At 35.1% G+C, this 27,988-nt stretch overlaps 5 protein-coding genes and 2 long non-coding RNA genes across 13 annotated transcripts; 4 read left to right on the top strand and 3 right to left on the bottom strand.

The window, feature by feature from the left end:
- LOC104758301 lies at nt 3,564-5,814 on the top strand. Of its 3 annotated transcripts, none has more exons than XR_762666.2 (5): nt 3,564-3,967; nt 4,355-4,438; nt 4,701-4,819; nt 5,142-5,431; nt 5,526-5,814. It is a non-coding gene; the product is annotated as an uncharacterized LOC104758301 (long non-coding RNA). The 3 variants fall into 3 exon arrangements; XR_002036336.1 differs by having other exon boundaries at nt 4,701-4,999; XR_762667.2 differs by having other exon boundaries at nt 4,308-4,438.
- LOC104758302 lies at nt 5,893-6,482 on the top strand. The gene is made up of 2 exons (XR_762668.2): nt 5,893-5,932; nt 6,027-6,482. It is a non-coding gene; the product is annotated as an uncharacterized LOC104758302 (long non-coding RNA).
- Nucleotides 9,200-11,684, top strand: LOC104759888 (cytochrome P450 71B28-like). 2 transcript variants are annotated; one of them, XM_010482766.2, is made up of 3 exons: nt 9,200-10,013; nt 10,512-10,611; nt 10,720-11,684. In XM_010482766.2, exons 1-3 carry the CDS (start codon nt 9,229-9,231, stop codon nt 11,305-11,307), a joined length of 1,473 nt encoding a protein of 490 aa, XP_010481068.2. In that variant the 5' UTR covers nt 9,200-9,228; the 3' UTR covers nt 11,308-11,684. The 2 variants fall into 2 exon arrangements, with proteins under 2 accessions (XP_010481068.2, XP_019095179.1); XM_019239634.1 differs by lacking the exon at nt 10,512-10,611 and having other exon boundaries at nt 9,200-10,113.
- Nucleotides 12,100-13,233, bottom strand: LOC109129957. The gene is made up of 4 exons (XM_019239015.1): nt 13,195-13,233; nt 13,006-13,111; nt 12,749-12,919; nt 12,100-12,344 (listed from the first exon to the last, which is right to left on the bottom strand). Exons 1-4 carry the CDS (start codon nt 13,231-13,233, stop codon nt 12,100-12,102), a joined length of 561 nt encoding a protein of 186 aa, XP_019094560.1.
- LOC104758303 (putative fucosyltransferase-like protein) lies at nt 13,794-16,443 on the bottom strand. Its single transcript, XM_010481138.2, has 7 exons — nt 15,899-16,443; nt 15,543-15,703; nt 15,196-15,437; nt 15,019-15,123; nt 14,759-14,915; nt 14,444-14,674; nt 13,794-14,348 (listed from the first exon to the last, which is right to left on the bottom strand). The coding sequence occupies exons 1-7, from the start codon at nt 16,286-16,288 to the stop codon at nt 14,093-14,095; spliced, it is 1,542 nt and encodes a 513-aa protein (XP_010479440.1). The 5' UTR covers nt 16,289-16,443; the 3' UTR covers nt 13,794-14,092.
- Nucleotides 18,878-21,418, top strand: LOC104758304 (ABSCISIC ACID-INSENSITIVE 5-like protein 4). Of its 2 annotated transcripts, XM_010481139.2 has the most exons (5): nt 18,878-19,017; nt 19,613-20,695; nt 20,781-20,852; nt 20,950-20,979; nt 21,107-21,418. In XM_010481139.2, exons 2-5 carry the CDS (start codon nt 19,682-19,684, stop codon nt 21,182-21,184), a joined length of 1,194 nt encoding a protein of 397 aa, XP_010479441.1. In that variant the 5' UTR covers nt 18,878-19,017; nt 19,613-19,681; the 3' UTR covers nt 21,185-21,418. The 2 variants fall into 2 exon arrangements, with proteins under 2 accessions (XP_010479441.1, XP_010479442.1); XM_010481140.2 differs by lacking the exon at nt 18,878-19,017 and having other exon boundaries at nt 19,031-20,695; nt 20,950-21,004.
- Nucleotides 21,240-24,662, bottom strand: LOC104758305 (probable receptor-like protein kinase At1g49730). 3 transcript variants are annotated; one of them, XM_010481142.2, is made up of 9 exons: nt 24,356-24,654; nt 23,408-23,962; nt 23,044-23,334; nt 22,701-22,965; nt 22,555-22,607; nt 22,406-22,473; nt 22,212-22,301; nt 22,031-22,115; nt 21,240-21,949 (listed from the first exon to the last, which is right to left on the bottom strand). In XM_010481142.2, exons 1-9 carry the CDS (start codon nt 24,534-24,536, stop codon nt 21,441-21,443), a joined length of 2,097 nt encoding a protein of 698 aa, XP_010479444.1. In that variant the 5' UTR covers nt 24,537-24,654; the 3' UTR covers nt 21,240-21,440. The 3 variants fall into 3 exon arrangements, 2 of the variants coding, with proteins under 2 accessions (XP_010479444.1, XP_010479443.1); XM_010481141.2 differs by having other exon boundaries at nt 23,408-23,965; nt 24,356-24,650; XR_002036359.1 differs by lacking the exon at nt 21,240-21,949 and having other exon boundaries at nt 22,212-22,338; nt 24,356-24,662.

Raw genomic sequence — 27,988 nt, 5'->3', positions numbered from 1 at the left:
AAAACAACACATAAAGAAAAGAGTTTATAGGAAAGGGGAGAGAAACCTTATCTTCCACCTAAAGATCATCTAAGAGTTTCTTTTCAAGCCTTCAAGCCATTGAAGAAGAAGAAACTATTCAAGGAAGCATCATTTCTACAATGAGTGGAGGTATTACTTTAACCCTCTTTATGATTCTATTATGTGATTAATATAGATGTTTAAGATTTTGGGGTTCATGTTAAAAGTATCTTTAACAGTTGGAGTTCATCCTGCATCGTACCGAGGTTAGTTTCCAAATCGTCCAATCACTCCTTTGTCGTGGCCATCGGCTCCTCCAGAGGTAAGGTGGCGACCTCCTTTTTTGTGTTTCGACGTGCAGATGGAATGATTGCAAGTTGGTGAGGAAAAAAATTTGTGTGTTTTTTTTTTTGTTTTTTGGTTTTAGAACGTAAGTGGCCTGATACCAATTGATAGCTGTGACCTCGTCGTACCACAACCTTAGTATCGAGAATAAGAACAGAGCAGAAGAAAATACAAGACTTATGATTTGGGCAATTGGTATTGCCTCTTTTTGGCTTTTCTATTTCTTAAATAAGGAAAACAAATTACAATGTGATTGAGGGATCACCACTCCTACAATACTGGAAATCATGGAAAGGTGTGAACATGGTTGCTAACAAGTAGGGAGACCAAATCAACTTATTTGCAGAACTGTAAAAAACGCAGAGACTAAGTCTCTTTAATCTAAATACTTTGTGTTGGGCCTCCTAGCCCTTGTGGACTGTCTTCTCGGTGGCGGCCCAATAGAAGGCTCAATGTCTTCTTCGTCACTTTGGCATTCATCAATACTCCCCCCGTAATTGAGAACCTTGTCCTCAAGCTTCAGGCTTGGAAAACTCTTCTGCAACTGTGCGGCATCTTCCAAAGTAGCTTCGTCCTCCTAAAGGCCTTGCCATAGAACAAGAGCTTCGTGTAAACGATGTTGACCTTGTTGTGTGTGGCGTTGCTAGAGAACATGAGCTGGACGCAGCTTCAAAATTCCATTCGCACGGAGTGGAGGAAGTGCTCCTGCGGTTGGTGTGTCACTGCCAAGGCGTTGCTTGAGGAGAGAAACGTGAAAAACCGGATGAATGCAAATCTCTTTGGATAGACACAGATTCATACAAACTTTATTATTTTTATATTTAAAACACTTCCAGTGAATGACTGATGAAGATGGTCTGTCTAGATCTTTTTGAATGGTACGGTAGTGATCTCAAATTCACCAAATTTATAAAGATTGTATAGTGTTTAGTTTATTTTTTTAAACATCAGCATTTCATAGGGAAATTACCTAGAATATTACATAAAAGTAGGATTATTACTAGACTAACACGTTGAGATTTTCGACTTACTCAAATAACACATAAACTAGATTAAGACCCGTGCTAGAGCACGGGTTGAAATTCATTTTATTTATATTGTAATTTTTATATAAAATAAATTTGAAGGCTAAAATTTAAAAAAAATTTGAAGGCTTGAAAAAGACACTTATTTTGTAAGTTTTATATTGTTACTGTTTCTAGATAAGTACCCGTGTTATAACACTGGTTAAATTTTATTTTGTAATCTATCTTGTAACCCACTATTTAACTTGTAACCAATCAATCTATCAATTTCGTAATCTATCTTTGGTTAAACGTTGTGGTCTATCGATAAAATCTGTAGAAAATAAATTTGTAATAATGTGTTTAAAAATCTTTGAAAACAACGTGATATAAGACTAAAATCTTCCGAAAATACAGTTTGGAATATCCACGAATTTATTTGTTACCATTAATATATCAATTATCAATTTGGAATATCCCTAATATTTAGGTGTAACCAATTAATATTAATATATGGATTAATCTATAACCTATCTATAACCTATTTGTAACCATTTGTAACCATTTATTAAAAATATAAAGTCTACAAAAACTATGTTGTGTACTTCCCTTTTATTAAAAAGGGAAAAAACCCAAAAAATACGTCATCTAATTTTTTTTTGGCGGTTTAATTCCTCTAGTTATTAAATTTCCCAAAAAATACCTGGTTTAATTTCTTTTGTCTTTAAAAACCTTCGTCTTATAAATATCGGTAGATCCATACTTAAGACATTTCGATTGTTAACTGTAATGACGGAATTGTTAACTATGGTTAAAATTTAACTCCCACGTGTTTAATTAAAGATAACAAATGACATTGTTACCCTCTTCTTCTTCTCTTCCACAAATCGATCTGTAAACTATGAGCGATGATCATACCAGAGACCAAGAGCCCCAGTAGCGAAGAGAGCAGTCCAAGTTCCCCATTCATCGTTCGGAGAAATGAGAGGCGTACTCATAGATCTCACAGTAACCGATCGGATCGGAGAAGATAATTCTGGTAACGACGAATCCCGCAAGAGAAACATATCGCTTCCGTTACGGAATCACGAGAATGAGAAGCTAAGCCGTGAAGGAACAGGTTTAGCCGATAATTTAGGAAGATCCTTGCGTGAAACAATGTGCGAGCGGCGGTGAAGTATCTCGATGACGGCAACGAGATTTCGGTCACATTGAGTAACGACAAGCTCGTCGCCATTTTATTCGCGGCAACTTTACAACGAGAAAAAGGGGAAAAGTGAGTGAGTGATTAGTGAAGTTGTTGACTCATATTAGAGCATGTGCGTCAACTTTACTTATATACTTCATTACATACTTACTACATTGAGCAAAACCAAATCTAAAATCAAATTTAGAGATCTATGGAGACCACATCTTAAGTAACGGTGATGGCTAAGCTTTTATACAGCTGAACCGAATCTAAAATCAAATTTGATTCTTAGGTGAAGTTGATTTTGCATGTATATATAAAGAGAGGTTTTAATTTTTGTTTCTATGGGAGTTAAGAAATGAAAATTCGCAAGTGGTGGTGATTGATTGTAACAGGTCGGAGCTGTGATGAGTGGTGTGTTGGTCAGCACTCTAGTTGGGCTTGCAGCTAGCAATCTAGGGGTCATTTCTTCTCAAGCTCCTGTTTTTGCTGTAGTTTTGAATTTCTTGCTTCCGTTAGCAGTTCCTCTGTTGTTGTTTAGAGCTGATTTGCCACGTGTGGTTCAATCTACTGGAAAGCTTCTCTTGGCCTTTCTGATTGGATCAGGTAATAGGTCCCTGTCTTGTTATATCTTAGTAACAGGGTGGTACTGTATCAGCAAAAGGCTCATAGTTTACAGATCGATTTGTGGAAGAGAAGAAGAAGAGGGCAACAGTGTCATTATTTATTTTTAATTAAACACGTGGGTGTAAATTTTAACCATAGTTAACAATTCCATCATTACAGTTAACAATCGATATGTCTTAAGTATGGATCTACCGATATTAATAAGATGAAAGTTTTTAAAGACAACTGAAATTAAACTAGGTATTTTTTGGGAAATATAATAACTAGAGGAATTAAACCGCCAAAAAAAAATTAGATGGCGTATTTTTCGGGTTTTTTCCCTTATTAAAAAGGGGAAGTTTGATTATTACTTCTAAACCAGGTTGTGTGTTTTATTACGGTTTATGCCATTTATAATGAAATTTGGTTGAATTAAAAAATCATCTTGGGTGCAGCCGTAGCCTCAAAAAGATGCAGATCTTCGTGAAAACCTAACGGGGAAGACCATTACGCAAGAGGTCGAGTCATCTGAGACCATCGACAATGTGAAAGCGAAGATCCAAGACAAGGAAGGGATCCCACCGTACCAGCAGCGTTTGATTTTCGCCGGGAAGCAGCTCGAGGACGGCCGCACTCTCGCCGACTACAACATCCAGAAGGAATCGACGCTTCATCTCGTGCTCCATCTCCGACTCTCCGTGGTGGTGCTAAGAAGAGGAAGAAGAAGACTTACACCAAGCCGAAGAAAATCAAGCCAAGCGTGACGAGAAAACTGTCAACGCCGCTCGTCAATCTGGCGCCAATATCGAGACCGTCAGAAAATGTTCGATTCTTCTTTTTTTTTTTTTTTCTTACTTAATTGTCTTTGTTCTGGTTTGATCCTATCTTAGAGCTTTCTTAGACCTCTCTCTAGATTATTTCCTTTATTGAGCTTCAATAGATGTAACTTAGCTTTCAACGCCTTGGGGTTATTGTGATTTTCAATTGAACTTTCCGATGTTTTTGTATTGCTGATTTGATTGTTGTTCATATTAGTTCGATAGCTTAACTACTTCTGCTGGTTTGATTTTGGTTCTTGAGTCTTTGTTGTTGTTTCTATGTGCAATTTCCAGTTATGGCTTCCATCTAACATTTGATTTTGTGTTTGTGTTGTTTGGATTTAGTCAATGCTGGAACCATTTGATTTTATGTTTGTGTTGTTTGGATTTAGTCAATGCTGGAACCAACAAGGCTGCATCAAGTGACACATCTCTCAACACCAAAAGGCTTGATGATGACACTGAGAACCTTACTCGTAAGTCTTATCTTTAATCACTTGCTTTACTTATGGTGAATTGATTTTCCTAATGGCTATAAAGATTAGATAGTGGTAGTCTCAGGCTCTGTAATCTGGGAAAATGAGGTTCTATGTTTGTCCTGGAATCATAAGAGTTTAGTTCTTTTGTTGTATTACCTGAGTTTTAGCTATGAGGAACCTTTTATGTATTGATATATTATCTTGATGATAGAGTTTCATATATTGATTATGCAATTGTGAAATATATGAACTTGCTCAGGTATTTTATTTTCCCCTCTTGTTAATGCTCTATCAACGTGTGCCAACTGAGCTAATGTCTAATGAACGTGTGCCAACTGAGCTAACCCAGTAATCTCCGGGCTTGTTCATGCTCTTAAGGTGAGTTTTTTTTTTAATTCACGATATGATTTGGGTGTTATGAGTCTTATGACTATATGGATATTGGGTTTTAGGGATTGATTTGATTATAAGAGAACTTTGGTTTTTTAGGGATTGTCTCTGCATCTTAGTTTGATTGGTTTGTAAAGTTTTGTGATTTCTTCCAGTAACTTGGAACTGGTGAGTCGACGAGTTTATCAATTGTGAAAGAGGTTTTGCTCATACATGATAGGAATTAGTTTCTGATAAAAAATGTTTCTAGAGGAACAGGAGTTCTGACATTTTCTCATCATTTCTTTTGATTTATTTTTTTATTGCATAGTTTATGAGACGTGTAGACTGGGAACCCATTTGCCACAGAGCCTGGGAAATCAAAGGGAAACAGGCGCTGGAAGGTTATCCTCATCTTGATATGTTCTGCTTGATTGCCCTCAATCGATGAAGATTGAAAGCAATAACACATCGCTTCTGGGATCTCAGCGATTATTTTCTGTCTTTGTCGAATGGGTGGAATGTGTGAGTAGCTATCTGAAGTCTTTATCAAAAGCGTTGAAAGGCCTAAAGCTTGCGTTTTACACAAACCAGAAAGAAGGCTCAGGGAGCCCTTGTATGGTAAGTATAAGTTGAGAAATACATATGTTAATTGAGATTAGTATACTTCTACCAAGTGTAGTTGTTGATACTTGTTGCCTTCTATTTCTTATAGGTAGTGTACATAGTATGTCCATTTCCTGAACCTTCAGCAGTTTTAAGGCGATTGTTGAATCGTCTATAGCACTTGGATCAGTAATACAGTCAGATAGAGACAGGAGATCGATACTTAACAGTCATGTTGCAAGGGCGTTTGGTAGTTCTGCTGCTGTTGACGAAACATCAATATCTCACATTCTGTCATCCTCCCCTGACAATGGATCTTATAAACCCAGGGATTTTATCATTACACGCATTGGGAATTTTTTCGAGCTTGAATACCTAGGTAAATTGTTTTCTTTTATACCAAACATCGTCAATGCTCCACCATCAATGCCAAACAGCTAGAAACTCCAACGTTCTCCTCCATTACTTCGCATATNTTACACAAACCAGAAAGAAGGCTCAGGGAGCCCTTGTATGGTAAGTATAAGTTGAGAAATACATATGTTAATTGAGATTAGTATACTTCTACCAAGTGTAGTTGTTGATACTTGTTGCCTTCTATTTCTTATAGGTAGTGTACATAGTATGTCCATTTCCTGAACCTTCAGCAGTTTTAAGGCGATTGTTGAATCGTCTATAGCACTTGGATCAGTAATACAGTCAGATAGAGACAGGAGATCGATACTTAACAGTCATGTTGCAAGGGCGTTTGGTAGTTCTGCTGCTGTTGACGAAACATCAATATCTCACATTCTGTCATCCTCCCCTGAAAATGGATCTTATAAACCCAGGGATTTTATCATTACACGCATTGGGAATTTTTTCGAGCTTGAATACCTAGGTAAATTGTATTCTTTTATACCAAACATCGTCAATGCTCCACCATCAATGCCAAACAGCTAGAAACTCCAACGTTCTCCTCCATTACTTCGCATATCTAGTTTCCTTTTCTGCGTATTTTATGACCGTTTGGTTCAGCATTTTGTATGGACGCATTTTCTAAGTAATAAAAAAAAATCGGTTTATCGTTTGCTTCAAAACATCGTCTTGTTCTTGTGTTTCTTCTAAGTGTGTCTGGCTTCCCCTCACTTGGCTGATTCGTTGAGTCTTTTATCTTTGTACGGATTCTCCTTAGATAAAGCCTCAAAACCGATTACTCAATTCACTTTCATCACCACCACCTCGACACTTCCACAAGTCGTCTCGTATTAGTGTGCTCACAAGTGCGGTGTGAGTCCATTCTTGTAACACTCCCTCGCATTTTCAAGGAAATCAAAAAGTTTGTAGGGTACTCAATCAGAAAGTTTGTGACTCCATAGTTGTCCAGTTGTACTCTCGTATTCATAGTTGAACTTTTGCATTTTTTTGTATTTCCAGTTGGACTATAATATAAATTGTTAATTAGTAGTTGACCACAAAATTTATCACTATTAATTAGCATATACAAGTAAAGCCATAACACAATGTTCATAAAAACTTGGTTTTCACCTCTTTTGCTTCATTTGAGGTGATCACTTACTAAGTCTTCCTTATACTATAAAGAGTGTTTTATGTGAAAACTATAGTATGTATTAGAAAGTGATTAATTCTTGTATTGTTGATTAAACATAGTTCTTTAATATTTCAATATGTAAAGAAATTTGTATAAACCTTAATTATCATTTTCATATTTTAAATATAAATGCAAATCTAAATATATATTTAGTTGTACCTAGTTGAACTGAGTATTATATATTTATGTTATCTAAATATTACCCTCTCAAGTTAAAATGTAATTTTGTGTGGTTATTGTTCATTACCTCTCGAAAATATAATAAATAAATAAACAATTACGAATTACATAGGTTGTTCTAGTAACATCTCTTACTTTTTCTAGTAACATCTCTTACTTGTTCCATTTCCGGTGAACAACAACGACAATATTAGCTAGGGTTATAGAAGAAGATATGCTGAAGATGGCTACAAAATTACAATAATATTGTTCATTAAAATGGATTTATGGACCTACACTAAGCAAAAGAACGTTATGTACGTACACTAATCTCAAGAACATTATGTATGTATAAGTTCATATGTACGTACACGTTTATATGTATGTACACATTCGATTTTAAGTTTAATGAACCCGAAATTACCAGAATATCCTCGTCTTCTACCTCTAACATACGACTGAAAACCCTAATTTCCCCTGCCTCACTTTATTTTTTCACGACTTATGTCTATTTTTTTGGTTTCACTTGTGGGGTTTTTACTCAACTATTATATATTTTCGTCTCAACATCTGATTTCTAAATTAAAAACCTTAAAAAAGTGAGTTATATAGATTTCCGAAACGATATCTTGCTCTTCCATGGATGAACCCAGAGGAAAGATTTCCGAAGCTGAGTAGGAAAAAGACGTTTGCTCCGGCCGATAAACAGAACACGATTGATGAATCTGCTACAAACTTTATTACATCAACACCATTAATCGGAAGAACAGCAAACGTGTTTAGATCTATCCCCAATAAGTCTATCGCAACGCTAGACTGTCTTTGTCAGCTCAAACAAATTCGTATTATTCTGGTAAGACTTTACAGTTGTCAAAAATGCCTACTAAATCTACTACAGACTAGAGTCTACCAATACACTACGAAAACTATTGAGAGAAACAAACAAAGTATACCAAAAATATCTGTAAAGGATGAGGTCTGTCGCATAAATCTGTCGCAACAGGCCATTAGTCTACCATAAATATCTTTTGGGTCATATTGACTGTTGAAGGTGTGCGTCAAATATTTTTGGTACACTTAGTTTTTGATACACATATACGTCCACCGATAAGTGTATCAACACTACAACTAAGTGTACCATCTATGTTGACCGATAAGTGTACCAAGACTACAACTAAGTGTACCAAATATATCTGACGTACACCTTTAATCAGCCACCTATATAAATATACCATCAAAGAATCGGTAGACTTTCTCCCAGTTCCCAATTTTTTTTTTCCACTAATGGCATTAGCCGTAATTACGTTTTTTCTTAACACTAGTTTCAAGGGTAGTATGGGTACAGAGTTTATTCTAGTAATTACCAACAATTGTGTGTTACTTTTGTAAAAAGAAAGCTTTTATGTAATATTCTAGTAACTCACCCTTTCATAAATGTAGATTTCGTATTAAAAATAAACTAGTATTTGATAATAACTAATCATATAATTGTCCAAAAGTCCAAACGTTTTTTTTCTTAAGTTCACACAATTTATAGAATTTTAGGGTCTGAATGGCAACCATGAATTTAGTAGTGTGGGACAAAATATTTGTTAGTACGGTATAGTTCAATTGCGGTATGTGCAGGACAATTGTATTAATGAAACAAATGCAATTATTACGAAATAAAATAAGGTTTGATTTTTTTTTTTTTTTTTTTTTTAACCAAAAATAAGGTTTGATTCTGAAAAACTATTTGCGGTACATTGTTATTAAAAATAAATCTTGTATAGTCTAAAAATCTTTAACAAAATAATGATTTATATTTCCGCAAAGCCCGGGTGGACATTTTTGGTTTGTATTGAGTCAAGATTTCAATATTTAACTTAATCAATCGAACCACTACTAAAAGTCGAAGTAAAAGAGTTTTGGTTAGTCTTCGTGCATTATTATCGACAGTGACACTACAAGTCTACATGCAACAGCGGACAGTGACTTTTAGAGTTGAATAATAATTTTCCCTTCAAAGGCATACATAAAAGAAGATTATTTTAGCCTCTTGAAAGAAGAAAGCCAAGAAAAAATGTCACTCTTCCTCTGTTTCCTCTGCCTCTTACCCCTTATCTTAATCTTCTTGAACATATTCAAATCTTCGAAATGGAAGCTTCCTCCTGGTCCAAAGACGCTTCCGATCATCGGAAACTTACACCAACGCCGGGAACTACATCCCAGGAAACGCCGGAACCTCTCCGACGAGTACGGGCCAGTGGTGCTTCTCCAATACGGATTCGTCCCCGTGGTGGTAATCTCTTCGAAAGAAGCAGCAGAAGAAGTTCTAAAAATCCACGATCTTGAGTGTTGTAGTCGACCAGAGACGGCCGGGACCAGAGCAACTTTTTACAACTTCAAAGACGTCGGGTTCGCACCTTACGGTGAAGAGTGGAGAGTGATGCGGAAGCTCTCGGTGGTCGAGCTCTTCAGCTTGAAAAAGCTTCAATCTTTTAGGTCTATCAGAGAGGAAGAGAACGACTTGTGTGTCAAGAAACTCTCTGAGTTTGCTACGAAACGATCTCCGGTGAATCTTGAGAAAACCCTTTTCACTTTGATCGGAAATATAGTGTGTAGGATCGGGTTCGGGATCAATCTTTATGATTGTGACTTCGTTGATGAAGATAGGATCGTTGATCTTGTGCACAAGTCTGATGAGGTCATAGGAGATTCTCTATTCTCTGATTTCTTTCCCGGGAGAATCGGCAGACTCATCGACCGGATCTCCGGTCAGAGCAAGAGGTTGAACAATCTTTTCTCGGAACTAGACACTTTCTTTCAGAATATTCTCGATCATCATCTCAAGCCTGGAAGAGAGAGGTCCTATATCATTGACGTGATGATCGCTATGATGAAGAAGCAAGAGACAGATGGAGATGCTTTCAAGTTCACCACTGATCATCTCAAAGGGATGATCTCGGTACCGTACCTATAATATAATAGTCTTTTTTCAAGTTTTATATCTATTCCGAAGTGGTTGATGATCTTGCAACATTAACATTTGTGTTTTTGGTTTTATGTCACAGGACATATTTCTAGCAGGAGTTGGCGCAAGCGCTGCCACAGCGGTATGGGCANCGGGTTCGGGATCAATCTCTATGAGTGTGACTTCGTCGATGAAGATAGGATCGTTGATCTTGTGCACAAGTCTGATGAGCTCATAGGAGAGTCTCTGTTCTCTGATTTCTTTCCCGGAAGAATCGGTAGGCTCATCGACCGGATCTCCGGTCAGAACAAGAAGTTGAAGAATCTTTTCTCGGAATTAGACGCTTTCTTTCAGAAAATTCTCGATCATCATCTCAAGCCTGGAAGAGAAAGTTCCTATATCATTGACGTGATGATCGATATGATGAAGAAGCAAGAGAAAGATGGAGATGCTTTCAAGTTCACCACTGATCATCTCAAAGGGATGATCTCGGTACGTAAACCTAAAATATAATAAGTCTTTTTTCAAGTTATATTTATATTCTGCCGTGGTTAAAGATCTTGTAACATTAACATATGTGTTTTTGGTTTTATGTCAAAGGACATATTTCTAGCAGGAGTTGGCGCAAGCGCTGCCACAGCGGTATCGGCAATGACCGAGCTGATCAGAAACCCGAAAGTGATGAAGAAAGTGCAAGACGAGATTCGGACAACACTTGGGGACAAGAAGGAGAGAATCACAGAAGAAGATTTAAACCAACTTCACTACTTTAAGCTCATGGTCAGGGAGGTATTCAGGTTACATCCATCAGCTCCACTCTTGCTTCCAAGAGAGACATTGTCTCATGTCAAGATCCAAGGCTACGACATTCCTGCGAAAACACAGATCATTATCAACGCTTATGCGATTGCTCGTGATCCAAAACTATGGGAGAACCCCGATGAGTTTAACCCTGACAGGTTTCTCGACAGTTCCATAGATTATAAAGGACTAAACTTTGAGCTTATACCGTTTGGATCTGGTAGGAGAATATGTCCAGGGATGACAATGGGAATCATGCTTGTTGAGTTGGCATTGTTGAATTTGCTTTACTTCTTCGATTGGGGATTGCCGGAGATGGGTGAAGCCAACGAGATCGTCACTGGAAATGAAGATGTTCTTAACTTCGTTCAAGTTCTTCACCACTGAATATATAGGTAAACTAGAGATTCAAAAGATAATAAAATAATGGTCACTTCGTTCTTCACTACTGAATATATGTGGTTTGGTTACATACAACTAAGCTTGATTCATAAACAAGAAATGAATTAGTTGTGTCTGACTCAAGAACCGAATCGCAACTACCGACTTGGAATGAAATCGACACAATGTTCCATCAACTTTATTGTCTCCACTCGGATCACTAGCCAACGTTACTAAGCTCGACGTAGAACATAGTAGCTTAACTTATTTATACAAGAAAGAAAAGTTTGTTTAATTTCTTCCGATGTGGGACTTTGTAACATTAGTAGTATATTACACATGATTCCAACAAATGTAATATTTTGTTGATACATTGCTCACTACTGCTTTTGTCAAAATCGCTAATCTTTGAAACAATCAAGAAATTATCTTAAAACATGGAATTGCTTACTGCTTTGCTGCATAAACTCCAGAAAATATATTTGAAACTGTATTCGAAGGTTCATATATATACTACATTTACAACAACAACAACAAAAAAATAAACGTTATAGAGAGAGAATTGATAATGAATTTGGTCTCTTCACTCTCTGATGCTGTTGATGTTCTTTTCTGAGCCATTATTGTTCTTCTTGGTGGATCCATCACCTATTTAGAGACACACACAATATATTAAAATAAACAAAGAGAAGATAATAAGAGATGAAGAAACCAGATTTTATAGTGTGTCTAGGAGAGATATTTTAACTTAGTTTACCAGAATCTAGATTGTTCGAAGCTTCTTGCAGATATGTTATTTTATTCCGTGTTGATCCATTCAACGGTGTTGTTTATCTGGACTTTTAGTTGCATTCTCTTTTGTTGCTCTTCTAAATCTTTAGCAATCTTTTCAAAGCTCGAATCATCACAATCAATATCATATAGTAGACCAGTTGTTGTAGGAGGATCTGATTGCGGCGTTGCAGCAAACGATGTAAAAGGATCTGAGTGTCTTGTTGCGGCAAACGGTGACGGATCGTTGATGAGAGAAGAAATTGAATCATCTGTATAAATTTAAGCATTCATCATTAGTTAGACAACCTAATGTCTAATTAATGATCTTCTTATCATGATGATGATCATCATTAAGTTCTAACAAGTTTGTTACTACAAAAGATATTTAATGACGTACCAGTTGTAGCAAACGGATCGAGAGAAGAGAATGAAGCATCTCCAATATCAAATTCATCCAATATCAAGATGATCAGATTAATGATGATTGTTTTGAGTTGAATGAATTTGATATTGGAGATGCTTCATTCTCTTCTCTCGATCCGTTTGCTACAACTGGTACGTCATTAAATATCTTTTACTACAAAATACATTATTTGAAAACCAATATCTTCTTCATAAGATACAAAACAGTCTTAAAACGATAAACAAAAGGGATTGATCTCTAATCAGGTACCTGGTGGTTCAGTAGCAGTAGCACTAGTAGTAGTAGGATCAGTTAATTTATTCATCAGATACATTTGCTGAGAAAGTAAATCATTTAATTTATCTATATGACGAGCCAATTCACATCGTTTGTGGTATACTTTGAAAAAATTTGGACTCTCTCTTTCAAGATGTTTCCAAACTGAAAAAAAAAAACAAAAAAAACTTTTGAGTTATTTTGTTTCCGATTTTGAAACCCAATTGTGTTATCTTTTTGATATAACTTACTTGCTATAGTGATATTTTGACGAATCTGGTAATGATCATAGAGATCAGTCATGGTTTGTTCCAAACTCATGTACTTTTGAATACACCGTTCGATTTTTTCATGCACCTGAAATAGAGAATTTGAGAGAGATCAGTGTCAAATAATATTTAAGAACTTGAGGAGCAACCAAAAAATCGAATCATTCATACATAATCTATGATGGTTGGAACGATATTGTTTCCACTCATAACTTGAAAAATTCTAGACGAAGAGGGTTTGTGTTTCTCATAAACCGAATCTTTTTTTTCATTGATATACAGTATATAAATCATGCGCCAAAAATATAACAAATATAACTAACTTTGTTGACTTTTTAATAAATCAAAAAATTTTGATTGGTCGTTTTAAAGATTCTAAAAAAATGTAAATCTAACTCTCTGAAACGACTCCAAAATTTGATTGGTCGTTCTAGATTATATTGCGTTGTTTGTGTTTATCACTTTGATGATTTAATTATTAAATAACCAATATAATATATTTTTGTTTTATATATTTTAAAAGTTAACTACGTACGTCAAAACAATATTGTGAACAAAAAAAATAGTACTATTAGTTTAGATTTAATAATTAATCATATATGTTGGCATTCATGTCTATGTATGTATATATTTTGCTCATGGCTCATATAACTTTTAGAAAGTATAAGAGAAATAAACAAATACTCCATTAATTATTTCTTTTGAGTCTAATTTATTCAACACTGATAGGAAGAAAACTGTGATTACGCATTTAACAGTGATAACTGATAAAGGTACCTACGAAATATTCTCAAGAGTCAAAATTATCAAATTCCTCTATATCCCAAACATTTCTTTGCACTGACCCACATAAATGAAGAACAAACTCATCTGCAATGTCAGAACAATATACATAGAGACCCTCTGACCTCCCTAACAAAATGCATTCACCAATGTCATAACTAAATTAACCTTTAGTTATAGTTCATCTAATCTTGCATTTTGAGATTCCAGCACATGGACATGTCTTCACAGCTGAGATGATGATATTGATACCTAAAAAGGCTGAAACATATTCATAGGAATGAAACTAGACAAAGACAACCTCAAATTTAGCACAAGGATTGTTTTCAATGTGAGTACTTAGACTCGAATTTCCCTCGAATTTGAAGTTGTACAAAGCTTGTCGTTGCGTTAGGCCAAGTGGATAAATCTTGTGTACTCTAAGCTCACTGTCTCCTCTTAAGCTTACAGGCCTTTCCTTCTTCCAAACCGTCTCATGTTTAAGAGACTTGAATTTGGTGAGAACTGCGGATTCTAGAGCTTCCTGAGTCAGATTTTTACCCCTGGATTGGACAAAAAAAGGTTCCCCGAAAACAATATTCCCGTTAATCCTACCCTGTGTTCTGCTTAAGTGGTGAAATAGGTAAGCTTTTCTTACCTTAAAAAGATGGATTCCATTTCAAACCGGCCTCTTTCTCTAACAAAAACATGATAAACTGTGTCTGATCCTCCCCTGCTGCATTTGCATGGCCGTTTCTTGAAATTCGGGCTTTTCTCTTCTTGTTCTCGGGCCCTCGTGGCCAGGAAAATGCAGAGACGGCAAGAAGAGTGTACAGCAGCCATATCAACAAGTGCCTTGAAAGAATCTGAAGGACCCTCGTACTTCCATCTAAATCAAAACAGAAGCATGAAGCTTTCAAGATGAAGTTATTACAACATATATTTACAATCATATATAGAAAAAAAACTGAACCTTAGTGTCTGATTATAAGCAGCAGGATTAGCTGCGAGATACTTCATTCTCTTTGCAACTGGCTCCACATCTTCCATACTCTTAATGTGAAGGAATGAGTCTGAAGCAGGTGCAAATTCTTCTATATTTGGAGGACCAACTACCACCGGGACGGATCCTGAGAGGAAAATGTTGAAAAACTTGTTTATGGAAAACAAATACTTCTTTGTCTAATGACATAAGCAACAAAGAAATTGTAAGATATGCTAACAGAGACATACCAGCAACTAGCGATTGGAAGAATTTCTCAGTGACATAATCCTCCTCGTTAGTGTTCTCAAAAGCCAAACTGAATTTGTATCGCTTAAGAGCTTCAACCTTGTCAACTATATGAATTTAAAAACAATCAAACTGACAGCTCATTTGTATTCCAATGTCTAACTTAACTTCTACGTTACCTTTTCCATCCCGGTTCCGATGACAACCACCATAAGAATCAATCTTGATGTTAGTCTTCATCAGGCCTTCAAGTGCTTGTAGACGAAAGTTCCGAGCACCACAATTGGAAATAAAAGCAGCTGCGATAGCTTTCTCGGTCTTTGGCTGTACTGGAGCCATAATATCATATTCCGCCCATGAAAAATACCCAACAGGAACATCCGATGATAGACTAGTGGTCATCACAATATCATAACCTCTCCTGATGAAAAGCAAAACAGCCCCATTTTATATACACATCCTACCAAAGCCAAAAAAAATGTCATGGAAACACGTTTAAAGCACTGTTGAGATTGTGCTTACCCACCGTCGTGCCTGAGCGAGATCATTTTCTGGATAGTACTGTGCTGATTCCATGGAACGGATTATACTAAGAGTTCCAGGTTGTTGACCTAATCCAAACCCAGCATCTGGTGTCTTACCTGAACTATCTCCAAATGTACAATCCACAGAACACGATTGAAAGTCCTATCATTTGAGAGACAGTAATGAAATCAATAAGCCAATTCAGAAATACAAATAAGAAACTTGTTAACGTACTTAGGTTCTCTAGACTTAACAATCAATTAAGATTCTAACTTTAAGCCTAAAAAGGAATGAATGATCAAAACATAAAAGATTAAGCTAAAGAACAGAACAAACCCAATCTTAACAGAGCAGTACCTTTGCTCCACCAGAGATAAAAATTGGATCTTTAGTGAAATCTCTAGAATAAGAAACTGAATCTTCTCTCGTCAACCACTCCTCGCAGTGGTCCGTGAACAATCCGATCTTCTTCCGATCGGATCTAGCCGGAGGAGACTGCGAGAGTGATGAAGGAGACTGGGTGAAGAAGTCGGTCAACGTATCGACCAAAGCGACTTTATCGAGCCGACCCAGGAACCCGATCTCGGCTATAACTACCAGAGCAACGCAGATTGGTAACAAATTCGACAACTTTCGCTTGATTGATGTAGATGGTGAAGATGATGATGAAGAAGGAGAGCCATTGGCACTGGCTCCTCCTGATTCAGCTCCAATTCTGGGTCCTCGAAGATTCGACAAAACACCCATTAAACGAGAGAAGGAATCAAGGGGATGAGATGAGAAAAGTTTTTGCCTTTTTGGAGAGGATTTAATGAATGAATGAAGGTTCTGTCGTTAGATTGATTTGGTATGTTGTGTGTTGGGTTTAATGTTGTTGTTTTGATTTTATTTGATTGTATCATACGACTTTGATTTAATTTTTTTAGTAAAAAGATGAGAAATGTGATGTGAATGTTTTGATTATTCAGAGCTTAGCTTCAAAGTCAATGCACTAGTTTTATGGGTCATCAACAGAGCCTGAGTTCGCCACGTATAGTTTCGAAGTTTTGATTGGCCTAGCTAGTAGCTAGGTGGTTTTTGTAATCCTTCATGTTACTTCCGCCCGGGTTCGAACTACCCCATAGTGAGTGTTTAAAATGTGGAAGACCTAAGCTGCTTTATGGAAACCAATTAGAATTCAATTAAACAAGTATCAGATAGTACTACCAGACGTCCAGACCACCTTACTCCAAGAAGGGATTACATGGTAGGATGAAAAGAGATGACTCTCCACAAGTTTCACAATGTGCAATTTTCACTGATGATTCTTATATGCGTCATAATGAGGCAATGAAGCATAGTCTTATTCTCAACTTTCGAGATTACTACATGCATCACTCTTCAACTTCTGATTAGTCTTGCACCATGAATTTACATGAAAATACAATTTTGGGAAATCAAACACCAAAATTGATGGTGTAAAAGCTTTTAAACCACTCTAAGCTCAAGTATTTTTTTTTAAAAATGAGATTACTTTTTTCAAGATTTTGGTGAAAATTTTAAATGGCATTTTGTCAATTTTCATAAGATTATATGCCTTTTTCAGAAATAAGTTTTACACTCTTACTATGGTAAAAAAAAAACTCATTTGAAACTGGAAATTTTTATTTAAGTAAAGGTTCATAAGAAATTTCTCTCCCTTTTTACAAAAAAAAATGTTTTTAACTCGTTTCTGAATCCTAGAAGAGAAACAATTATCAGCCAAATTTTTTTTTATAAACATTATAAAACTCTAGTTTTTTTTTTCATTTAAGCCAATGTAAATTTAAGAGAATTCAACATTTCTAGTAATAATATTATAACTTAATAATTATATAAATTCAACCACAAATAGATAAATTGTGTAATATTTGATTTTACTGATTCTTGTATTTTATATTTTAAATTCTTTATTTTTTCTCTCTAATTATTCTATTGTATTACACATTTTCTAGTGCATGTCATGTTTTTTTTTTCCTGTCGGCACAACTTAAAACAATCATAAATAATTGTAGACACTATTATTAATTTTTATAAGCATTATGGGTTCCAAAATCTACTATACCATCATCTTTAGTTAACTTCATAATGTATCTTATGATGAAGATCACTAGTCTGTATTTTGAGTTCATGAATATTATCTTCACAAGTGAATATATTAAAAAAATTCACATAAAAAAAAAAATTCTCACAAATGGCACAAAAATTAGTTTTATTTCTAATTTTAGCACATTGTCTCTAAAATTCTAAGAATAGCATCATGTTTCAAAATAAATTTTTAAACGCTAAACTCTACCTTTTAAATTAATGCTCTAAATGTAAAATCCGCAACCCAAACATAAAAACAAAATTCTAAAAATTAATTTAAAATATTGTAATTGGGTCAACTAATGCTATTTTGAATTTTTTGTGAAATGTGTGATATAATTATCTATAAAATTTATTTTAGTGCTACTTTAGATAGAAAAAATGTTAGAAAGTTTAACATTATGATAGGAATGATCATATATAAAAAGGAAGGTGGAATGGTGGAGTCTATCATGGTTTGATGCTCATTCTATACGCTGGCCAGGCCAACGTGACACAAAAGTAGACTAATTCTTTTAAATAAGTTATCAAATTAATGTATAAAGATGTATATAGGAGAAATCAAATCAGATACACCAAAGTCACCAATTACCAAATGAGGGAGAGGGCAAATTTCCATATTTGGAAGTGAATTGTATTAAACTCGACGCAACAGTCTTCTTCTTTTGGGTTGCTTGCTTAGATATATAACTACGTAAGTGGACCCAAAAGAATCACTTGCCACACTTCTGCCTTTTTTTTTTCAACAACATTTATGTGTATAATAATAATCCCTATTTTTTTCTGTTCAAGAACGTCCAACATGAGTAACAATACCATAATTTTATAAATTTTTGTTTGTCAGGACGCAATTTTATAGAGAAAATATACTACTATTAATAGTTTATAAGGAACCTTTCTAAACTTCAATTCGGTTAATTCAGGTAATAACCAACCCTAGACTTAAGTAGTAACATCTCAAAAGATTAATGTGGATCTCTACTAATTACTAAACTAATTCTCCATTGTGTGAATGAATGCAAGAACACCCATCAGCGACTAAAGCTATCTCACACGTTACAGCTTCTTATTGGATAGACACGAACGTGGATGTCAGCTCAAGTAAGTGACAATTTTTTTGTAAAACAAAACTTTAATAATAATTAAAACGAGATATTTATTTTGTTTACTAGCTGTGGTACTACCAATATAAAAAGGAACACAAAATATCTAAAAATATATTAAAATATTAAAAAAAAAACCCTTAAGAGGAAAAAGCTAAACTCAACCCCTTAAAATGGCAGTTCGTGTCGAGGTTACTACAAGCACACTTGTCGTCTCCCTCCCCCCTCAGCAAATCTCCGTTTTCAGCAATCGCCAATAAACGTTAGGTGAAGCTTCTCTTTTAATCCTTTTTTTTTTTTTTTTCATTTACTTGGAATCTGTCTTTATCTTATCTTATCATCATCTGTGTATAGTTACCTTTTTTTTTATTGGTCCGATTCATATTATCTGATCTGTTTTTGTGTGTATATGTGTGTTCTAAATCGAGTAGTAGTAATGAAACTATTAGTACTGGAACTAGAGTTATGAGTCTTCTTCTCCAACAATTTTTTTTTTTTTTGAGGGTTTATGTTCTGATTTGTTGTGTTACTCAGGAATCTTGAATAGATCCGTCATGTTCTTGATCTACCTTTTGGGTTCTTTCAAAAACTTTCAAGAAATGGTCAAAACTATTGGTTCAGTCTTGTTTTTGTTTTGGATTTCTCTGAAACCAAGGATCCAGTTTTTACTCTCTGGGTCGAATGTTTGTGATCTGTTTATTGCTCCTGGCTAAAAGTATCTAAAGTTTACACATATATATGAAAGTTTCTCTCTTTTTTGGTGTTTACTTGCTCTTATGATTGTGACGCAGAGAGGGTTGTTTTACTCTTATTACATGTTTTCAGTTTGATCCCAACTGGCTTGTCTTACTCTCTCTTTTAGGTAAAGCTAAAAAGGATTGTTTTTTTTGGACTGAAGAAAGTGGATTCCTTGTGAAAACAGAAGAGAAGCATGGGTACTCATATAGATTTCGACAACTTAGGAGGTGATTCTTCTGGTGGGAATGGGTGTAATACTTACCACTCAAAGCCATTGGCGAGGCAGTCTTCGTTATATTCCTTAACGTTTGATGAGCTTCAGAGCACCTTAGGTGAGCCAGGGAAAGATTTTGGGTCAATGAATATGGATGAGCTACTGAAGAACATATGGACTGCTGAAGAAGCTCAAGCCTTTATGACTACTACCCCATATTCGGTTGCAGCCTCGGGACCTAGTGGTTTCGTTCCAGGTGGGAATGTTCTACAGAGACAAGGCTCGTTGACTTTGCCTAGAACGCTTAGTCAGAAGACTGTAGATGAGGTCTGGAAACACTTGAATTCGAAAGATGGTAGTAATGGGAATAGTAGGACTGATGTGCCTGAGAGGCAACAGACTTTAGGGGAAATGACTTTAGAGGATTTCTTGCACCGCGCTGGCGTTGTGAAAGAAGATACTAACTCTACTCAACAGAATGAAAACAGTAGTGGGTTTTATGCTAACAATGGTGCTGCTGGTTTGGGGTTTGGATTTGGTCAGCCGAATCAAAACAGCATATCTTTCAACGGCAACAATGATTCTATGATCTATAATCAAGCACCTGGTTTAGGACTCAAAGTGGGTGGAAAAGTGCAACAGCAGCAGAAACCACATCAGCAGCAGCAGCACCCATATCAGAGATTGCCTCCAACCATTTTCCCAAAACAAGCGAATGTAGCATTTGCGCCTGTAAATTTGGTCAACAGAGGTTTGTTTGACGCTGGTGTAGATGGTCCAGTTAACAGTAATATGGGAGGAGCAGGGGTTACTGTTGCAGCTACTTCTCCCGGGACAAGCAGTGCAGAAAATAACACTTGGTCATCACCAGTTCCTTATGTGTTTGGTCGAGGAAGAAGAAGCAATACGGGCCTGGAGAAGGTTGTTGAGAGAAGGCAAAAGAGAATGATCAAGAATCGTGAATCAGCCGCTAGATCAAGAGCTCGAAAGCAGGTAAAGAGTTCATTTAACTAAACTGGCATTACCGTTTTCTTTTCAAGAACATTCATATTGATTTCGATATTCCGGTTAACCTCAGGCTTATACCTTGGAACTGGAAGCCGAGATTGAAAGTCTCAAACAACTGAATCAAGATTTGCAGAAAAAACAGGTTTGTTAAACAACCATTTATTGCCTTCTTATTGCTTCTGCATATTAGACTCTAGCTAGCTGGCTCAGTTTTTTAACTGAGGTTTCCTGTGTTGCAGGCTGAAATTATGAAATCCCAGAACAGCGAGGTAGAAAAGTCTTCCTTGTTACTTATTTGGAGATACTTTTTTATTAATACGTTTTGTGTTTGTCTAAATGTTTGCCTATTGTCTCTTTGATGGTATTGTTAACTGATACTGCTTCTTGAATTTTCAGGTGAAAGAATTGTTGAAGCAGCCTCCATGTCTGGCCAAAACACTATGCTTGAGAAGAACCCTTACTGGTCCGTGGTAAGAAGGTGGAATGAAAGCAAGAAGACCCTGGTAATGTGATACAACATCACCCAAAAGGAAGACATTTGAAGACTTAATATGTAATAGAAGATAGTTCTACTGTACAGGAGAGATTACAGAAACTTACAATGTAGAAATCTTTTGAGCTGAATCTAACTAAGAGTGCAGAGTATGAGAGAGCTTTCAATATGAATTCATAATTTTTATAAAATATATGTAAACTTTCAATTCAGCTTATAGAGAAGAAGTGACTTAACTCAGAAAGAGAATCCATTAATTGGAGAGTGAGGTAAACTCTGGCTGTAATGTGACCTCGAAGTTGTACTAGATGATGGACCAAAAACCCTGGAATCACCTCTTTGAAATCTCAAGTTACTTCTCTTCCTACTATCCCAGCCTATCTCTCCCTCAACTGCTTTAGCGAATGCACTATGCAACGGATCACAGCTTTCACACAACAGTCTCAGGACTTGCTTAATAGATGGCCTAGACCGGCCTTCTTTCTCGGTACACCATCTCACAACAGCCACAACTGCTTCAAGCTGTTTTACTCCACCATCATCAATAGAGTCGTTGATTCTTGGGTCTACTAACTCCCGGTGTTTTGATTTCGTCAACAAAAACCGTTGAGACATTTCCACAAGGTTCACGCCTTCATCAACTGCTCTTCTCCCGGTTATGAGCTCCAGCAACACAACTCCATAGCTGTACACATCACTCTTCTCTGTCAGCTCTTGCGTAACTACGTATTCCGGGTCTACATAGCCTGAAAAGAACTTTTAAATCTTTAAAACTCAGTTTCCATCAAAAGGAGTAAAGTTATTTTGTTTCAGTGTCTTTCCCTAACCTGGAGTTCCACGGATATTGGTATTCACTGGCTCAAAGCAAATAGAGCCATCTCTAGACGAATGTGCAAGGCCAAAATCGGAAAGCTGCAACCAAGGAAACGTCATTAGTTAGCCAAGTCAAAAAGGTTTCTCTAACATGAAAGATGTTGCTAAGATATTACATTGCTTGATTCCTCATACCTTAGCGACAAAGTTCTCATCCAGTAATATATTGCTTGATTTGATATCTCTATGACAGAGAGGAGGATCACAGTAGAAATGAAGATATTCCTGGAGGAGAGAACAACGTGCAGCCAAGAACCAAAAACTGTAAAAGATATATTATCAAATCAGTTTACAGAGGAAATGTGGATGAAAGACTTTGGAATATTTACCAAAGCATTTGCCACATCGATTGCGATTTTCATTCTTGTTCCCCAACTTAGTGGAGGCTTTCCAGTGGCTGCAAAGAAAAATATTGAAAGAAGAAACGTTTTCAACACTCTGAATTTCTTAAGGTAAGGTAGAAGAAGCATATACTTACCATGTAAATGATCTTTTAAGCTGCCATTTTCCATATAGTCATAGACCAGGAACCTGGAAGATTGGTTAAAAAAATAGTAGAAGATGAGAATGAATACTCTAGGGTACATGCAGAAGGCAAAAATCAATGTATATATGATTCTTAACCTTTCTTTCTTGTTGATGCAAAAGCCTTTTAAAGCAACAAGGTTACGGTGATGCAACTTAGCTAAAAGCTCTATCTCTCTGCAAAAATCTTGTTCAGCTTGTTCAGAAACTTTGTTCATTCTTTTTACTGCTGCAATCAATCCATCCCTGAGCTCAGCTTTGTAAACAGTCCCAAAACCTCCCTGACCAATCACCGTGTTGAAATCATTCGTTGCATTTGTCATTTCTTTGTAGCTGAATTTTCTGAAAGCTGAAGAAGAATCATCTGCAGATAAAAAGATTTTTCAAGTCATTTTCTTTGGTATGATATAACAAAACAAAGAACTCAGTTTTTTTTTCCCACCTTCATGAATCTTGAATACAGGCAGGGAAGAAGGAATTGATTTTGTTGATTTTTTATCTAAGCTCTCGGATTCATCGAGTTCCCGGTTCTTTTTACGGATAAGAATAACCAAGACTACGAGCATCGTAAGAGCAACAGCTGTAACAACAATACCAATGGTTGGGACCATTGTCAAGTGATATGGATTGGTGCTTCTACTTGTAGTCATTTGAGAATCACTGTTGCTTGGGCTAATAGCACCACCAACCGTGCTTGGAGAAGGTTCTGGACTTGCCAAAGGTGGAAATGACTCTGTAGATCAGACAAAAACAGACTGCTCAAAAACTGATATGATACTATGAAAAGTTGCAGTCATGTGTCTAACCTGAAGGAATGCTAAGCTCTGTCACTTGAAAGAAACAACCAAGAAGCTCAAGAGCTGATGCATTGTCAATTCGGCTTGCTAATGTAGCATAAGTTGCGTCACGACAAGTACTCAATGTAATGTTCTTAGTCTCTGGACCAATGAGATCACGAAGGTAAGTGATGCCAGAATTCAAACACTTCCTGCATTGGTTTCCAGAGGAAAGTGGAAGTCTGCAGTTTCTTGAAACATGTCCAAACTCTGGAGACTGATGCATTTGTCTTACAGTGGTTCGACCTTCACATTCGTACTTAACAAGGATCTTGGTTCCCAAACCGCAGAAACTAGTAGCGTTTCTCGAGACTCCGTACTGCTCCATGGTTCTAGAGATGGAAGCAATGCAGGTTTCAGATAAAACTGATGTGACTCCAAGATTACTTGACAAGTTAGCGTAACGAGCCACGGATACAGCAACGAAAGCGTTCATGTAGCGGCAACATTTGCCTCTGTTGGTTATGTTGGAGCACACAGAAGCTACTAGTGTGAAATTTGATGAACTGAAATCTAATGGACAATCTGCTAAACACAAACAACAATGCAGCATTTACATTAGTGTCATGTAAGAAAGAAGAAACCAGGTTTAAGTTTCAGAACCTATAAAGATCAGTCCAAAAGTTTCAAGTTTTTAACTTTCTTAACAACAATAGCTTTGAAGCTTGAATCAGAAAGCTTCAATTTTTATGCTTTCTCAAGATCTGACTTCAATTCAAAAACAGAGTATTTTGCATGTAAGCAGCTGTAATGAGCCAGAACTATGCAAATTCCCATCGAGAAACTCAAAATCTAGTCAAAGAAAGCAACAAAAATTTACAAAACCCAGAAGCTCAGAATTCAACATTAACATCACAAGATTATGAAAATGAAGCTTTTGAAGAGAAGAAAACAGAGGAAAATCGAAAAAGAATAAACCTTTAGCCATTATTACTGAAGAAGGCAATTGGGTCGCAAGTAATGCAATTAATGCTAACAAGAAAGCTTGACTATTCATCACCATGGCCAAGAGAGCAAGGAGAAGGAGAGAGAGGAAGTGATAGAGAGAGAGAGAGATTATAAAAGGAGTTAACCGAAGGTCCCTGTGTGAATATGACATTCGAGGCTCTGTATTACTCACTGACAAGTGACAAGGAAACAGACAAATTTTAGAGTTATCAACTTGCTGCTGCTATAGTTAATTCAATTCGTGATCAAAATTTGAAGAAATTGCAAAACAAAACCCCCTAACTTTATCATTTCATCTCGTTTTTAACCTAATGGTTTCGTTTTATTACATAGTATACCACCACGGTCCACGGTAATGGCTCAATGCAACACTAACTTGTGAATGTTTGTTCAAGGAAAGGAAACACAAAAGTTTTAAATATTCAAAAGTTGATATTTAGATTGTTTCTTTCATGTGAAATGATTTGGACCAACACAAATTACATGATTAGTAGTAGGATTAAAAATTGAAAACAAATTGAAACGGAGGTCGCATGTTTCTATCATGATGTCTCATGCCATTCCGGCAATTATTAAAGTGTTGTTTGTTTTCATTCGTTTTTTTATAGTATTAAGTAAAACACATCCGTTGCTCATACTAATAACAGTTGTTCTTTGTATGATTGTATATCTACAACTGTTAAATTAAATATTAATTTCATAGCAAATCTTCTGCTTTGTGATAAAATAGAATAATTATTAGACCTTTGTCCTTTCCTTGGAGTAAAAGAAAGGTATTGTTTGTTAATTAAAAGAACAAAATTAAAACAAGCATTTATGAAGTGTTTGGTGAAGCGAAAGCGACATAGGGATAAAATGGCTTAATAATGGGTTCATTCGAGGGCTTTGTGATTGATCCTAAATTTTCCTAATTTTAGTTTTGGATATAAATTCTTCTTCATCGAATTCAAAAGAGAAAGAAAAAAAAAATGAGATGTAAGAAGCAATGCAATGTGAACCCAAATGGAAATGGTCTACATAACGTTGGTAGGGTCACTCACATCACATGTGCACACCCTGTCATATCTCACAGACCTCAACTGCACAATTTTTTTTTGGTAGGTTTAGATTTTAGTTTGTATGCAATTTTATCCCTGAAATATTGTAGTAATGCCATAGATAAAGCGTTTATATATGGTCATTGTAAGCGTTAAATTTATATAACTAGGGTTGGAATAAGTCAATCATTTATAATATCAGGCCTGTTCTGGACCTCTCGTTACGTAATAATGTAGATTTTATGATAGTAGAAAAGGTTATACAAGTTACCGATAAATTGTTTGAAAAAATGAAATAAGAAGAGATGTACTATAAAAGATTTTATGAGTCGCGTTGCAAATGTGAATGTGAATATGAGAGCTGAGGTTTGGGGTCCCCTAACCAATAAAAACAAGGTTATCGTACCGTTATTGAATAAGAAGTAAGAACGAACGGATTGTTTTCTTTTCTCTTTTCAAACTTATATCAAAATCATTCGTCCTTGTGCCAATATTTATAACGTGGAGTTGTATTCATACAATATCTCCCAAATTGATCTGTACTCCAACCAAAATCTTTGATATTTTTGGAAATAGTTTAAGAGTGTTTTTGGACTTGGTTTAGAATGGTAGCAAAGTGGGCTACGTTGGGCCGGTTTATTCTTTTAGTTGAATGGATCGATGATAATATAAAGACGATAATTATACAAAAAATGATGGTTATCGGGACAATTGGCGTGACAAGCTTTGTTCGGAAGAAGGAAGGTAACAGGATTGCGTAAAAGGCTTGCTCATGCGATTTGCCTTTTAATAATTATCGTCTGTTTCCTCTTCTTTTTTTTTTCTTTTTTTTCTTTTTTTTTTTTTTTTTTTTTTTTTTTTTNTTTTTCCTTTTCTACTCTTTTGAGGAATATATTAAAATTAACAAAAACAACTCACACTTTTTTTTTCTATTATTATTGATATGGCATAAATTATCAATGTTGTATTGTGAATAAGTTGTAGGCAAAAATTAGGATGCTAGTTTCAAAAAAAAAAAAAAACAAACTAGGATGCTAATATGCTATTTCTCGTATTAATAAGTTGTCATTTTAGAGGTTAGGAGTTGTTTTATAAAATTCTTTGCATAATTAATGCATATTTTTAATCAAAATTCTAATCCATACTAGGACTCAGACCCCCGCAATATCGCGGGGGAAGTATTTCATAAAAAAAAAGTTAAATTTATATTTAGAATCATATATTATGAAATTATTTGAAAGTAACAACATAGTTTGAAAATATATGATAAGAATACAATTAAAAATTATCTAAAAAAAGAAAAATAATAAATAGGGCTAAAAATACATAAATATTAAACATACAGTATATAACTACAATTTAAAAAAACACAACTATCAAAATGAAAACTTATATTAAAAAAAAATATTATGGTAAAAAGATACAACTCTAAGTTAAAAATTATTAAATGAAAAGGCATAATGAATAGAGGCAATATTATAAATTCTTTTGTATGTATTATAAGAATAAGATATTTTATTAAAAATTATAGTAGAGAGTAACAAGTATCATAACATTTATTGTTATTTATATTACTAATAAACATATATGATGACGAAGTGATCCTAAGTGAAAGTATCAAACAAAAGATTATAATAAGTAAATACAACTTTCTGATAAAATAAATTTTAAAGTAAAATAAATTTCATCTTGGGTGAAAATTTATCAACCAAAAATTAGGAAAAAAATACACAACTTCTATAAATAAAATATTGAATAGTTAAATTTATAAAAACACATATTTTCTGAAGACTTAAGATAAATAAACACAACTTTAAATTACATAATTAAAATTGATTAAATATTTCTGTTACTATAATCATTTCTAAAATCTTTAGTTACATTATAGAATAATGTTGGATATTGGATATTAAAGTTCATATTATTTAGTTTCAGCATGAAAAGAAAACTTTGTGTCAGCTAACAATGATATAATTATTAGTTATCTAATAAGAGACAAATAGTTCAAAATACAGAAACATTTAGATAAATATAATTATTGGAACGAAAAGTTGAGAATAAGATATGGTGAAAAGACACAACTCTACACTGAACAAACGCAACCGTATGATTTTTTTATGGTAAAAGACACAATTCTACAATGAACAAACAACTGTATGATTTTTTAAAAAATAAATATTAAAACTTTTGATTTAATCATTCAAACTTTGTGTCAGCTAACAATGATTTAATTAATAGTTATCTAATAAGAGAAAATTAGTTCAAAATACATAAACATTTATATAAATATAACTATTGGAACGAAAAGTTGTGAATAAGATATGATGAAAAGACACAACTCTACACTGAACAAACGCAACCGGATGATTTATTTGTTTACGGTAAAAGACACAACTCTACAATGAACAAATACAACTGTATGATTTTTTAAAAAAAAAATATTAAAAATTTTGATTTAATTATTAGTTATCTAATAAGAGACAAATAGTTCAAAAGACATAAACATTTATATAAATATAACTGTTGGAACGAAAAGTTGTGAATAAGATATGGTGAAAAGACACAA

Source organism: Camelina sativa, chromosome 17, assembly GCF_000633955.1.
Source record: "Camelina sativa cultivar DH55 chromosome 17, Cs, whole genome shotgun sequence".
Lineage (NCBI taxonomy): Eukaryota > Viridiplantae > Streptophyta > Magnoliopsida > Brassicales > Brassicaceae > Camelina > Camelina sativa.
Note: the sequence above shows the minus strand (reverse complement) of the source record. Positions and strands in the feature narration are given on the sequence as shown.